Source organism: Pan paniscus, chromosome 10, assembly GCF_029289425.2.
Source record: "Pan paniscus chromosome 10, NHGRI_mPanPan1-v2.0_pri, whole genome shotgun sequence".
Lineage (NCBI taxonomy): Eukaryota > Metazoa > Chordata > Mammalia > Primates > Hominidae > Pan > Pan paniscus.
Window position 1 is genome coordinate 111018796 of NC_073259.2, and position 11953 is coordinate 111030748.

The window sequence follows — 11953 nt, forward strand, 5'->3', positions numbered from 1 at the left end:
CAGAAATTAAGTCCCTTATTGTATTGGAGGAGAAAGAGAAGCCTTCTCATCTTTCTGCAATGTCTGTACTCTGGGTGATACTCACCAAAGGGGATCAGTGCTTTGTCCTTCCCACTCCCCCACCCTCATGACAAGACAGAACACTGAATGCTGCTATTCGAAAAAGTGAAAAGGCAATCTCTGATATGTGGAGAGACTTGCAAAGCAAATTACCCAACAACATCTGATTTAATTCTCATAACACCCTTGACATACAGGCTAAGGGAGTACTACCACCTCATTTATGAATGAAGGTATCAAACCTTCCTTTTGTGAGTTGTTTACTTCTCCCTTCATGTGAAGATAAATGGGACATTGTTCAAGTGTCTTAGCCAACTAAAGCCCTAAGGACTTGCTCAGAATCAGGCCCACTATGTGGCAAGGGAGCCAAGAAAGCAGGGCCCAGTGGCTCTGCTGAAGCCCCTTGCATGTGGAGGCCACAGAACATCTCTATAGTCTATCTTACTTGCTACTATTCATGTCTAAAAATCGGGTTACTATCTCCATCATCTTAATATGCCAGTATCACCACCATTTCTCAAAAATGACAGGAATGACTCACCCCTAGGTGCTGGGACAGTGAGACAGAGTGGCACTGGATCTCCATTGGCTGGAGTGATGATCACAGAGTGGTTCCAGGAAGCCAAGTGCTGAGGCTCCTCCTGCCACACACCCTTTCCTGGGTGGGTTGTGTGAGCATGACTTTCTTATTAATCCCTTTCTCTTTAGACCTGGGCTAGAGTGCTCTACATACATATCATTGAAGTCTCACAACTCTTGGAGGTAGATACTATAATTATTGGCATAGGTGAAATAGAGACCCCTAGAGTGTCTCAGGGTCACACAGCTCTCAGGTAACGGGGCCTAGATACCAAGTCAAATCAGCCTGCTTTATCTGGAATTCCATGGGCCTAGGAGAGCAGAACATGTGGCCAGTTCTCTCAGGTCGGGAGGAGGGATTATAATCTAGGTCACAGAGTCAGAGGCAGGATTCTAATTTTGGCTCCTGAGCCTCCCATCTTTTGCTTCACACTGGTGAAAACAACCAGAAAGCCAATATCAATGGAAAACTCTCTTGGTAGAATCCCCAAGGATAGAAATGCAAACCTCTAAAGAAAAATTATAGACTGTTCTGCCCTAGGGTTGGAGGAGAAAGTGGAGATGACAGTGTTGAGGTGCAAACTCCAGGTTTACTTGAGTGGGGGGAGGAGAACACCTCGGTTCTTGGAAGGCTTTGCAAAGCATGTAAGGAAGAAAACTTAGCATACTAGGGTGAGAAGAGTGAGGACAGGCTCAGGGCTGGCATAGGGAGAATAGAGACAAATGTTCTGGCGGTTTTGGCCAGAAGGATCCCAGCAATGACTGTCCTTCCTCCTGGCCTGAGGCCAATGAGTAAGGCCACTACTAGACAAGGCTTCTTCACTACAATGCACTTCCATTTGGGCACCCATTTCATGGTGTGTGTAGGGGGGAGGAGGAGAGGAGGTTCTGTCCTCTACTTCCCTGGTATTGAGATCTCTGTGTATGCATCCTGGAAAAGGAAACACGTGCTGGCTACCAGCGAATTTTCTAAGCTGTTAGATACAAGTTTCAAAATTAGCTACTGTACATCTCGTGTGTAGATCAGAAAACTGAGGCCAGTAGAGGCCTTGTTCAAGGTTATAAGGCACCATTGTGGTAGAGCTCAGACTCGGGACCTTTGTGAAGTGAGTCCAAGTTGGTAGGGAGTTTGGGGCTCATGTTTCAGCTTAATGTAAAAGAAAACACATCTAGATGCTTCCACGTTTGCGACACTCCCTCCCTCCCCCAACACTCAACTATTTGGCTGAAACAGAGTGAATGGGGCATTAGGACACAGCTGGGTCATGTGGGAGGTGGGTAAGGAGTGCCTGAATAATTCCTATTTCTGCAAGTGGTCTGAGGCTTACTCTGGCCCCAGAGTACTCTGGGCCCCTGGTGCAGGGTGCCCAGGCTGTGTTGCGACTCTGCTTTTGGGTGCTCACCTCCTATACTTCCAGAGAGCTCTTAGGCCCTTTCCTTGGTCAGGGATGTGGAGAAAGGCCTGAGGTGTGAATCCCACGGGGTTCAGCCAGTCCTGTGAGGCCATCAAGCCACAGGTTACCGTGGGGAGAAGGGGCTGTGTGGCTGGGAAAGGTTACAGAATTGACCTCTGTTGGCACGATTTGGTCCTATACCTCTGAAGCCTACCTATTCTGCAAAGATGAAACTGAGGCAGAGAAGAGAGGTGATTCACTTCGGGAGCTGCCCGTCCTTACTGCCCACCATCATCACTATTGTTCCAGAAACACTCAGCCAGCCCACATACCAAGAGCAGCTCTCTGGGTCATCCCCTTGGCCCTTTAGAAAGATCCACCTCCACAAAGGGGAGTTCAATTAGAACCAATTATCCGGATAATTCACCACAATCATTCCTGCACCCAGATCTCGGATTATTTCTACTGGAAAGTCAAATGGATGATTGCCCTCCACTTCGTTCTGCCTATGTAGACAAGACCTGAGACATGCCCCAGCCTCTCTCCGACCAGATCCTTAAAGAGATGGGGCCTATTGCTCGGTCTGCTTTCTCCTCAGCGCCGCGTCCCCAGACGTCCTGAAGCTGGACGGGGTTCTGGCCAGAGAGCGCCAGGGCCGAAGGCCCAGGAAGGGCGCCTGGGCAGGCGCTGTCCAAGCGGTCGAGCGACGGCTGCAAGCGCCTCCCCCTCCCTCTCGGCGCCAGCACGCGGCCCCGCCGGGCTCCGCTCCCAGTCGCCTGCCACCGGCCCGCCGGGCACACGCCTGGGGCGGGATGGTGGCTGCGCCAAGGCCGCCGAGGTGCCCGCGGCGGCGCCGAACAACCAGGAATCCCCACCAGTGCCCTAAGCGCCATCACTCAACCCCCGCCCCGCATCTTTCTTCTCCGAGGGTCTGGGAGTATCCCAGAGCACTCCCTTCTTTATGATATCCCCTAAGCTGGTCCGGAAATAATCTTTATGGGGAGGGGGTGGCGGTAGGGGGCGATGGTACAGGGGGCCAGAGGTCATCCTAGGGGGACGTCCCTGCCATATACACCCACCTACAGGACGGCTCACAACGACTCCTCGGTGTCGCTTCCCCGCGGCCCCCCCCACACTTGCTCAGTTATGGGGAGCACATCCTAGTTTTTAGAGCTGAATGGGACATTAGAGACCATATTCTGTGGCTGCAGACGAGGAAGCGAAGGCTCAGAGAGGATGCCACTTCGAGGAGCCACAGAGCATTGAGAGGACGCCTTGGGACTAGAACCCACGTTTTCACATAGTCCAGCACTTTTTTTCACTGTTCTGGACGGAGTCCCTCCCCCAACCATGTTTCTAAACTTCAATCGTAATTTGCTCCAATTTCTGAGGTCACCGAAGAACCCGAAGAGAATAACAGTGAGGAGAGGGAGAAAACAGGAAAAGTCGAGCCCCACTCCCTCCTCACCTCCACACCGTTCCTGTGCCATTTTTTCTGCCCAAACCCTTCCCTGCGCTTTGCTTCAAGTTCTTAGCAGAATCCAAGAGAGCTTCACCCCAAATCTTTCCACCTATACACCTCAATTCCTAGAGCCATTTGTCCCTCCTGTGACGCCCCCCACCCCCTTCCTAAAGCCACCCCCGGCTGCAGCCCGCCCCGAGCGCGCCGCCTGTTTATTCAGCCGGGAGTCCGGCACGCGCCAGGCGCACGCACTGCAACAACAAACCCAGCTGAATGGAGAGTTTGCAAGGAGCGGGAGAAAGGAACGGGAGGGGGGAGAGGAGAGGAGGAGGGGGAGTTTAGGGAGTGGGTGGGAGGAAGAGGTAAGAGGAGGGGGGGAGTGGGGGCTGCAGCCGCTCGCTGCAGCAGCGGGGAGTGGGGGGCGAGGCGGGGCCAGGGCTGCGCGTGGGGCTGGGTGTCCCATTGAAAAGGCGGACGCACTCCGGCAGCCCAGCACTCTCTCACTTCTGGCCAGGGAACGTGGAAGGCGCACCGACAGGGATCCGGCCAGGGAGGGCGAGTGAAAGAAGGAAATCAGAAAGAAAGGGAGTTAACAAAATAATAAAAACAGCCTGAGCCACGGCTGGAGAGACCGAGACCCGGCGCAAGAGAGCGCAGCCTTAGTAGGAGAGGAACGCGAGACGCGGCAGAGCGCGTTCAGCACTGACTTTTGCTGCTGCTTCTGCTTTTTTTTTTTTTCTTAGAAACAAGAAGGCGCCAGCGGCAGCCTCACACGCGAGCGCCACGCGAGGCTCCCGAAGCCAACCCGCGAAGGGAGGAGGGGAGGGAGGAGGAGGCGGCGTGCAGGGAGGAGAAAAAGCATTTTCACCTTCTTTGCTCCCACTCTAAGAAGTCTCCCGGGGATTTTGTGTATATTTTTTAACTTCCGTCAGGGCTCCCGCTTCATATTTCCTTTTCTTTCCCTCTCTGTTCCTGCACCCAAGTTCTCTCTGTGTCCCCCTCGCGGGCCCCGCACCTCGCGTCCCGGATCGCTCTGATTCCGCGACTCCTTGGCCGCCGCTGCGCATGGAAAGCTCTGCCAAGATGGAGAGCGGCGGCGCCGGCCAGCAGCCCCAGCCGCAGCCCCAGCAGCCCTTCCTGCCGCCCGCAGCCTGTTTCTTTGCCACGGCCGCAGCCGCGGCGGCCGCAGCAGCCGCAGCGGCAGCGCAGAGCGCGCAGCAGCAGCAGCAGCAGCAGCAGCAGGCGCCGCAGCTGAGACCGGCGGCCGACGGCCAGCCCTCAGGGGGCGGTCACAAGTCAGCGCCCAAGCAAGTCAAGCGACAGCGCTCGTCTTCGCCCGAACTGATGCGCTGCAAACGCCGGCTCAACTTCAGCGGCTTTGGCTACAGCCTGCCGCAGCAGCAGCCGGCCGCCGTCGCGCGCCGCAACGAGCGTGAGCGCAACCGCGTCAAGTTGGTCAACCTGGGCTTTGCCACCCTTCGGGAGCACGTCCCCAACGGCGCGGCCAACAAGAAGATGAGTAAGGTGGAGACACTGCGCTCGGCGGTCGAGTACATCCGCGCGCTGCAGCAGCTGCTGGACGAGCATGACGCGGTGAGCGCCGCCTTCCAGGCAGGCGTCCTGTCGCCCACCATCTCCCCCAACTACTCCAACGACTTGAACTCCATGGCCGGCTCGCCGGTCTCATCCTACTCGTCGGACGAGGGCTCTTACGACCCGCTCAGCCCCGAGGAGCAGGAGCTGCTCGACTTCACCAACTGGTTCTGAGGGGCTCGGCCTGGTCAGGCCCTGGTGCGAATGGACTTTGGAAGCAGGTAGGTTGCACTTTGGGGCGGGCAGGGGGGTATTCTTGCCTTCGTCCTCCCTCTGAGTGTCTGTGGAAGTGGGGATGTCTCCAAGGAGATAAGGGGATTTTTATTTAAAGGATTTGTGAAAGTTGGTCGATTTCAAGTCCTAGTTTGTTAGTTTCAGCACTGGCGTCTGAAAATGGCTTTGCCCAGGTCTCCAAGGAGTGAAGGGTAGTAGTGAGGTGCAGAGATACTGGTGAACCGAATACTGGGACATGTCAAAAGAGATGTCTACCTGACAGACTCTTTCCCCAGACCTCCATCTCCCTCTACCACTAGCCTACACGTTCAAATTAACCTCTCCTGTTCTTTTCCTTGTTATAGGGTGATCGCACAACCTGCGTCTTTAGTGCTTTCTTGTCAGTGGCGTTGGGAGGGGGAGAAAAGGAAAAGAAAAAAAGAAGAAGAAGAAGAAAAGAGAAGAAGAAAAAAACGAAAACAGTCAACCAACCCCAACGCCAACTAAGCGAGGCATGCCTGAGAGACATGGCTTTCAGAAAACGGGAAGCGCTCAGAACAGTATCTTTGCACTCCAATCATTCACGGAGATATGAAGAGCAACTGGGACCTGAGTCAATGCGCAAAATGCAGCTTGTGCGCAAAAGCAGTGGGCTCCTGGCAGAACGGAGCAGCACACGCGTTATAGCAACTCCCATCACCTCTAACACGCACAGCTGAAAGCTCTTGCTCGGGTCCCTTCACCTCCCCGCCCTTTCTCAAAGTGCAGTTCTTAGCCCTCTAGAAACGAGCTGGTGTCTTTCGTCTCAGTAGCCCCCACCCCAATAAGCTGTAGACATTGGTTTACAGTGAAACTATGCTATTCTCAGCCCTTTGAAACCCTGCTTCTCCTCCAGGGCCCGATTCCCAAACCCCATGGCTTCCCTCACACTGTCTTTTCTACCATTTTCATTATAGAATGCTTCCAATCTTTTGTGAATTTTTTATTATAAAAAATCTATTTGTATCTATCCTAACCAGTTCGGGGATATATTAAGATATTTTTGTACATAAGAGAGAAAGAGAGAGAAAAATTTATAGAAGTTTTGTACAAATGGTTTAAAATGTGTATATCTTGATACTTTAACATGTAATGCTATTACCTCTGCATATTTTAGATGTGTAGTTCACCTTACAACTGCCATTTTCCCTATGTGGTTTTGTAAAGAACTCCCCTCATAGGTGAGATCAAGAGGCCACCAGTTGTACTTCAGCACCAATGTGTCTTACTTTATAGAAATGTTGTTAATGTATTAATGATGTTATTAAATACTGTTCAAGAAGAACAAAGTTTATGCAGCTACTGTCCAAACTCAAAGTGGCAGCCAGTTGGTTTTGATAGGTTGCCTTTTGGAGATTTCTATTACTGCCTTTTTTTTCTTGCTGTTTTATTACAAACTTACAAAAATATGTATAACCCTGTTTTATACAAACTAGTTTCGTAATAAAACTTTTTTCCTTTTTTTAAAATGAAAATAATCAGCTGACTCTAAGCTTTCTTTGACTCTGATGCCCCTGGTCCAGTTTTATGAAAATGTCAAAGGGAAGAGGTGGATGGAGAAGAAAATGTTGCAAAACATGCTAAGTGGCAGAAATGACAATGATAAGTGCTATGGCCAGTCCCATCCAAATGGTTACTTTATGATGAATGAGGGTGTGTGTGTGTGTGTGTGTGTACATGTATATATGTTTTCTTTCTATCCTATGCTGCAAATGTACATGCCCGCCAAAAAGAATAGATGGTGACTAATGGCTGCATTATCCTTTGATCAAAATTTAAAATCCCCCAAAAAAGTGAACCAGAAAGAGAGGGTCCTCCACCATTTTCCAATTCTCAACTCCATTCTGAGTTTCTCCCTGTGAAACTGTGGTGGGGCTGGATGAAATAATGGAGACTAGGTCTGGGTGGGGAGGATGGTGGTTCTGGGATGGGGGTTGGAGAGGCATCCCTCTCCACATACAAGCTCCTAGTGGTGAGTATGTTTCTCTTCCCTCACTTCCAGGCATACATTTTCTACTCATTTTCTCCAATACACATACTTGCTATATTGATTTTAAGTAAGAGGCACATATGATATGAATTCATTCCAAACGGATTGAGATTTTAATTAAAAAAACGCATTAGAAATGTGTGGTCGCTTTGAGACACTGGTCTATCTAAGCTTGTGACTCTATCCGAATAGCGTGAGCTGCGTGTAAAAGTACCCAATTACCAAGATTCAAAAAGAAATTGGTGGGTTTTTGGCTGGCTTGCTTCTTGTCAGTTAGCAAGGACGTGATTAGAATCCTACTCGGCCTCTCGCCGGCTCCTCGCTCGCCGCCTGCATTACTTGCAGATTCAGTTTGCGTGTCTCCAGCCAAGCGGAAAGCCGAGCGCAAAATGCATCTTACAAAACCCAACAAAGAACGGGTAGCCAGCACGTCTTCCAGAGTTAAAAATCTAGTCTGTGTTGGTACATCTATACCATTTAGTGGCACAGAATAATCATTTTTTAAAGCCACGATGCGCGGAGCACGCCACAGCGTCTGATGTCATTTTGCTAAATGACCCTCTATAGAATGCACATTGAGGCTTCAGTCCCTTTCAAAGAGATGAGCGTAATTAAGGAAAAAAATCAGTAAATTCCTCATCGCCATAAATAATCGGACTTTCTGCCAGCAGTGGGCCAATTTAGAGCTTACTTGAGAGAAGTAATGCTTTTGTGATGCCTGCTTTTATTTTTATCTTCTCATTTGGAGGACCAGAGATGGGCTCCACCCCCACTCTCCATTTCTCTTTCCTTTAATTTAGCTCCTTTGCAAGATTCCAGATAAGGTATGCAAAGAAAGTGTAGCAAGTCATTTATGGCTATGAATATAACATTAGGATAATGTTTCAGCCCCCACAAAAGGGGATTTTTTTTCCCTTCTCCTGTGAGGACAGGTGTTCTTTACTCACTTCTGAATGGGAAATATCCAGTCTCGTTAAACTCGAGGCAAAGTTAGTCGTTGTTTGCCACAATGCGCAGGCAAACTCGAAAAATTCACAAAAACACACACAATTTTGCCTAAGCTAGGAAAGGGCAAAGCGAGGATTGGGCAAAATCTCATTACATCTGCTCTAATCGCTTAGCAACACAAAGCCGGGGCTTGTGCGGCGAAGGGAAGCCATTCACAGAGCTCTGACAGGCCGCATTCAGCGCGCGTTAGTCAGCTCCATAAATCACCGCTGCCCATTGGCTGCGCGGCGGGCTTTGGAGCGGCCCTGGGCTGTCAGCGAAATACAAAATGTAGACCCCAGAGGCTAGCAATAGTAGCCTCTCCCCCGTCTTAGCCCCCACCCATTTTTCTTTCTTTCTTTCTTTCTTTCTTTCTTTCTTTCTTTCTTTCTTTCTTTCTTTCTTTCTTTCTTTCTTTCTTTCTTCTTTCTTTTCTTTTCTTTCTTTCTTTTCTTTCTCTTTCTTTCTTTCTTTCTTTCTTTTCTTTTCTTTCTTTCTTCTTTCTTTCTTTCTTTCTTTCTTTCTTTTTTGAGAGAAAGAGGAGGGGAATGCTGGGGTAGAAAACTGCGCTGACTTTATTGACTGAGAAATCTTACCTATTCAACAAAGGCTTGGAGACCACCGAGTTAAGACTGAAGACACGCCCGAAATCGACGAGGAGGAGCGGGGAGTGTGGGAGAGAAAGGAAAAACAGACCTGCCGCGAGCTGCAGAGCTGTTGAATGGCACACATCATCAGAGGCTGGGAGAAAGCTATTGGTGCACAGGTTTCACCTCTCTGACACAGTTATTTTAACATTTTAAATTGAGAGTAGGAGGAGATGCATCAAGAAGAATCTATCTCGAGTTCCCATCAGGGAGGACCCACCAAGGAAGAGAGAAGAAATTATTCCGTGGTTTGCAAAGAACTTCAAAGGAGTAAGACTGAGATGTCTTAAGAAAGAGCAATGAACATGCCTTTCCACTTCACTGTTCTTGCAGTGCTGGGGATGTTTAAACACAGAAGTAACAGCCCAGTTCCTTGATATACACAGGAGCTAGGTGAAGCCACGCAAAGGAGTTAAGAAAAGGCTTGATGGCAGAGATTACAAGCTATATGTAAATGTTATCCCCTGCTGTTGTTGCTATTCTTATCTTCCAGTCCTGTATCTCATTTTCCTGGGGACTGGTCAGATGCATCTAGATCACAGCCCAAATTGGATTCTTACCCACAAACCACGTAGAAAAACCCTGATAGTAGATGTGGAATCAAGGGAGATTTTTCTAAGAAGCCAGATTGCCTTAACTCAAGTGCCACCTCCTCCAAGAAGCTTTTCCTGACCACCCTCTTTAAAGCAGCTCTCCATCTGCTACAATCAGTCCATTAATCCTGTTGTTCCTTCCTGGCATTTACCACTATCTGAAAATGCTGTATCTTTGTTTGGTTTTATGATTATTGTCAATTATCCCCTACTACATGGTAACCTCCCTGAAGCTAGGGACCTTACTTGTCTTGTCTTGTCTTCCCTGCCCCTGGTAAGATAGGTATTTGTTGACTAAATGGACAAATGGGGATGGTTTTCTCTGCTTCACTGAAAGTTGTTTCTTATTCTTCCTTTCCCCTCCACTTGCACTCTCCACCCTTCTCTGCTCTTCTCTCTGTCTCAGGAGGCAGGCTTATCTTTATGGATTTCATCACAAGAGTTGTGTGTCCTTCTGGCTTCTTCTTGGGTTTGGCCAGTGGGAGACACCAGCAGGAGTTGGCAAAGTAGGAGGGGATATAGGTTGGGATATTTTTATCCCTGCTCCATCCCTGCCTAGGCCCTATTGCTTTGCCTGTAACTTTACTCCTTGTCCTAAGGCTAGGGCTGTTGTCAGGAGGCTTCTCTCCCGCAGATACACCTCTTGCTGAAGTCCAGTAACAACTCCCTTCCCTTGCCCTTTAATAAGGCCCAGAGGTGGTAACAGCTCTCCCTTGTTCCTAGTCTCCAGGTGCAGCATCATTTTTGTTAACCTCACCAACATCTCTGTCTTTCTGTTAAACTTTTTCATTTACCCTTGTGCCATCATCTCTCTTTCCGACTCTGCTACACAGGCCGTTTCCCCATAGGATCTCACGGATATACTAGTTTTGTTTAAGATTTTTCAGGGACTCTTGGGGTTACGAGTAAGAAAAATCCTAGAGTATGGGTGAACCCAACTCCATATAACATGTAACTCTAGAAACATTACTTCATCTTTTTGAGACAGGAGTGAAGTCAATTACAGTTTTCTCTTCTGGAAAAACGAGAAAAATGATACCTTCCTTTGCATAGATCACCAGATGAACAGAAAATGAAAGGGCTTTAGAGCAACTAATGACTATATCAATGCAAGAGATACGTGCTTCTTAAGATCTTTCTGAACCAGGTAGTGGGGTGGTACTGGGTCTTGCCGTTAAGATCAGCAAAGCTGTTGCTGCTGTTGGAAGCCACCCCTACTTTCTTTCGCCCATTCATTCGCTCTGCAATTTATGTACTCACTTCAAAGGGGAGGGACAAATTATTAAATCTGGTCAACATTTCTAGAACTTAGTTGTGTTAATTTGTATTTTCTAGAGAGTGCTCTCCAAGAAGCATCAGCTATTGCAACTTTAAAAAAAAAAAAAAAAAGCAACACTGTGGATGCTTTTGTGGTGTAATAATCGTCCGCAACCTCAGGTCCTTTTACTTATTGCTGAAAAGCCTCTGAACTCCTTTCTCCCTCTCTCCACTCCTGAGCCAAGAAATAATTCTTTTCGGACTTCCCGAGAAGCTCCAGGTTATCCGGAGTCAACGGTAAGGAGGGAAGTGGATTCGGTGACACTAAGGTTGTTTACCCACTGCGAAAGCGAATGGCTTGGATCTAGCGCAGGTCGAAGTTATATTCCTTCTTCCTTTGTATGCAAGATTAGGTTGTTACAAAAGAGGGTGTGTAGGTTAATGGCAGGAAGCAAGTTGCAGCGCGGAGCGCGGGCCCTGAGCGCGTGTCAGGCTTAATGATTTATTCAAGCTGCAGCGCATCCGGGCGTTGATTGGCTGCAGGCATGCGTCCGCTGTCAGCTGCGCGCGCCGGGAACTCTCCAGGCTACCTGAAGCTGGGGGGAGGAAGAGGAGGCGTGGGGACCCGAGGGGAGAGGTGTGAAAAGGAGGAACAGGTAGGAGTAGGGGGTGAGAGAGAGAAACAGAGATAGAGCAAGAGAGACAGAGAGAGAGAGGAGGAGACAAGGCAAGGAAGGAAGGAGAAGAGAGAAGGGAAGAGAAACTCAAGCGTAGGTTGCGGGGGTGGGAGAGAGGAGAGGAAAAGATGGAGAAAGCAGACAAGAAAAACAAGAGGGAGAAAGAGAGAATAAAGGAGAGGCGAGGATAGGAGAATAAATGAGAGAGAGCATAGAGAGAGGTTGGAGACAGGAGTGGGACGCGCTCCCAGAACGTCCCGCTTGCGCCCCCCTCTAGGCAGCCAGCGGGCGGCCGCTTACAAAGCCGCCTTTGATGCTCTGGCTACCAGGGCTATTTTGGGGACGAGATGGGGGAAAGCCGCCAACCCACACTCCTTGGAGGGAGTCACTTTCTGTAAAGTGCGTTGGAGAGGACTGGGCCCTGGGTCCGGGCTGTCGAAGCAGGAAGTGGATGTAGGGGAC

General features: G+C 49.3%; 1 protein-coding gene across 1 annotated transcript; it reads left to right on the forward strand.

Annotated features, from left to right (window-relative positions):
• Positions 1–3976: 3976 nt before the first annotated feature.
• ASCL1 (achaete-scute family bHLH transcription factor 1) lies at positions 3977–6818 on the forward strand. Its single transcript, XM_003832572.5, has 2 exons — positions 3977–5309; positions 5667–6818. Exon 1 carries the CDS (start codon positions 4561–4563, stop codon positions 5260–5262), a length of 702 nt encoding a protein of 233 aa, XP_003832620.3. The 5' UTR covers positions 3977–4560; the 3' UTR covers positions 5263–5309; positions 5667–6818.
• Positions 6819–11953: the final 5135 nt, after the last annotated feature.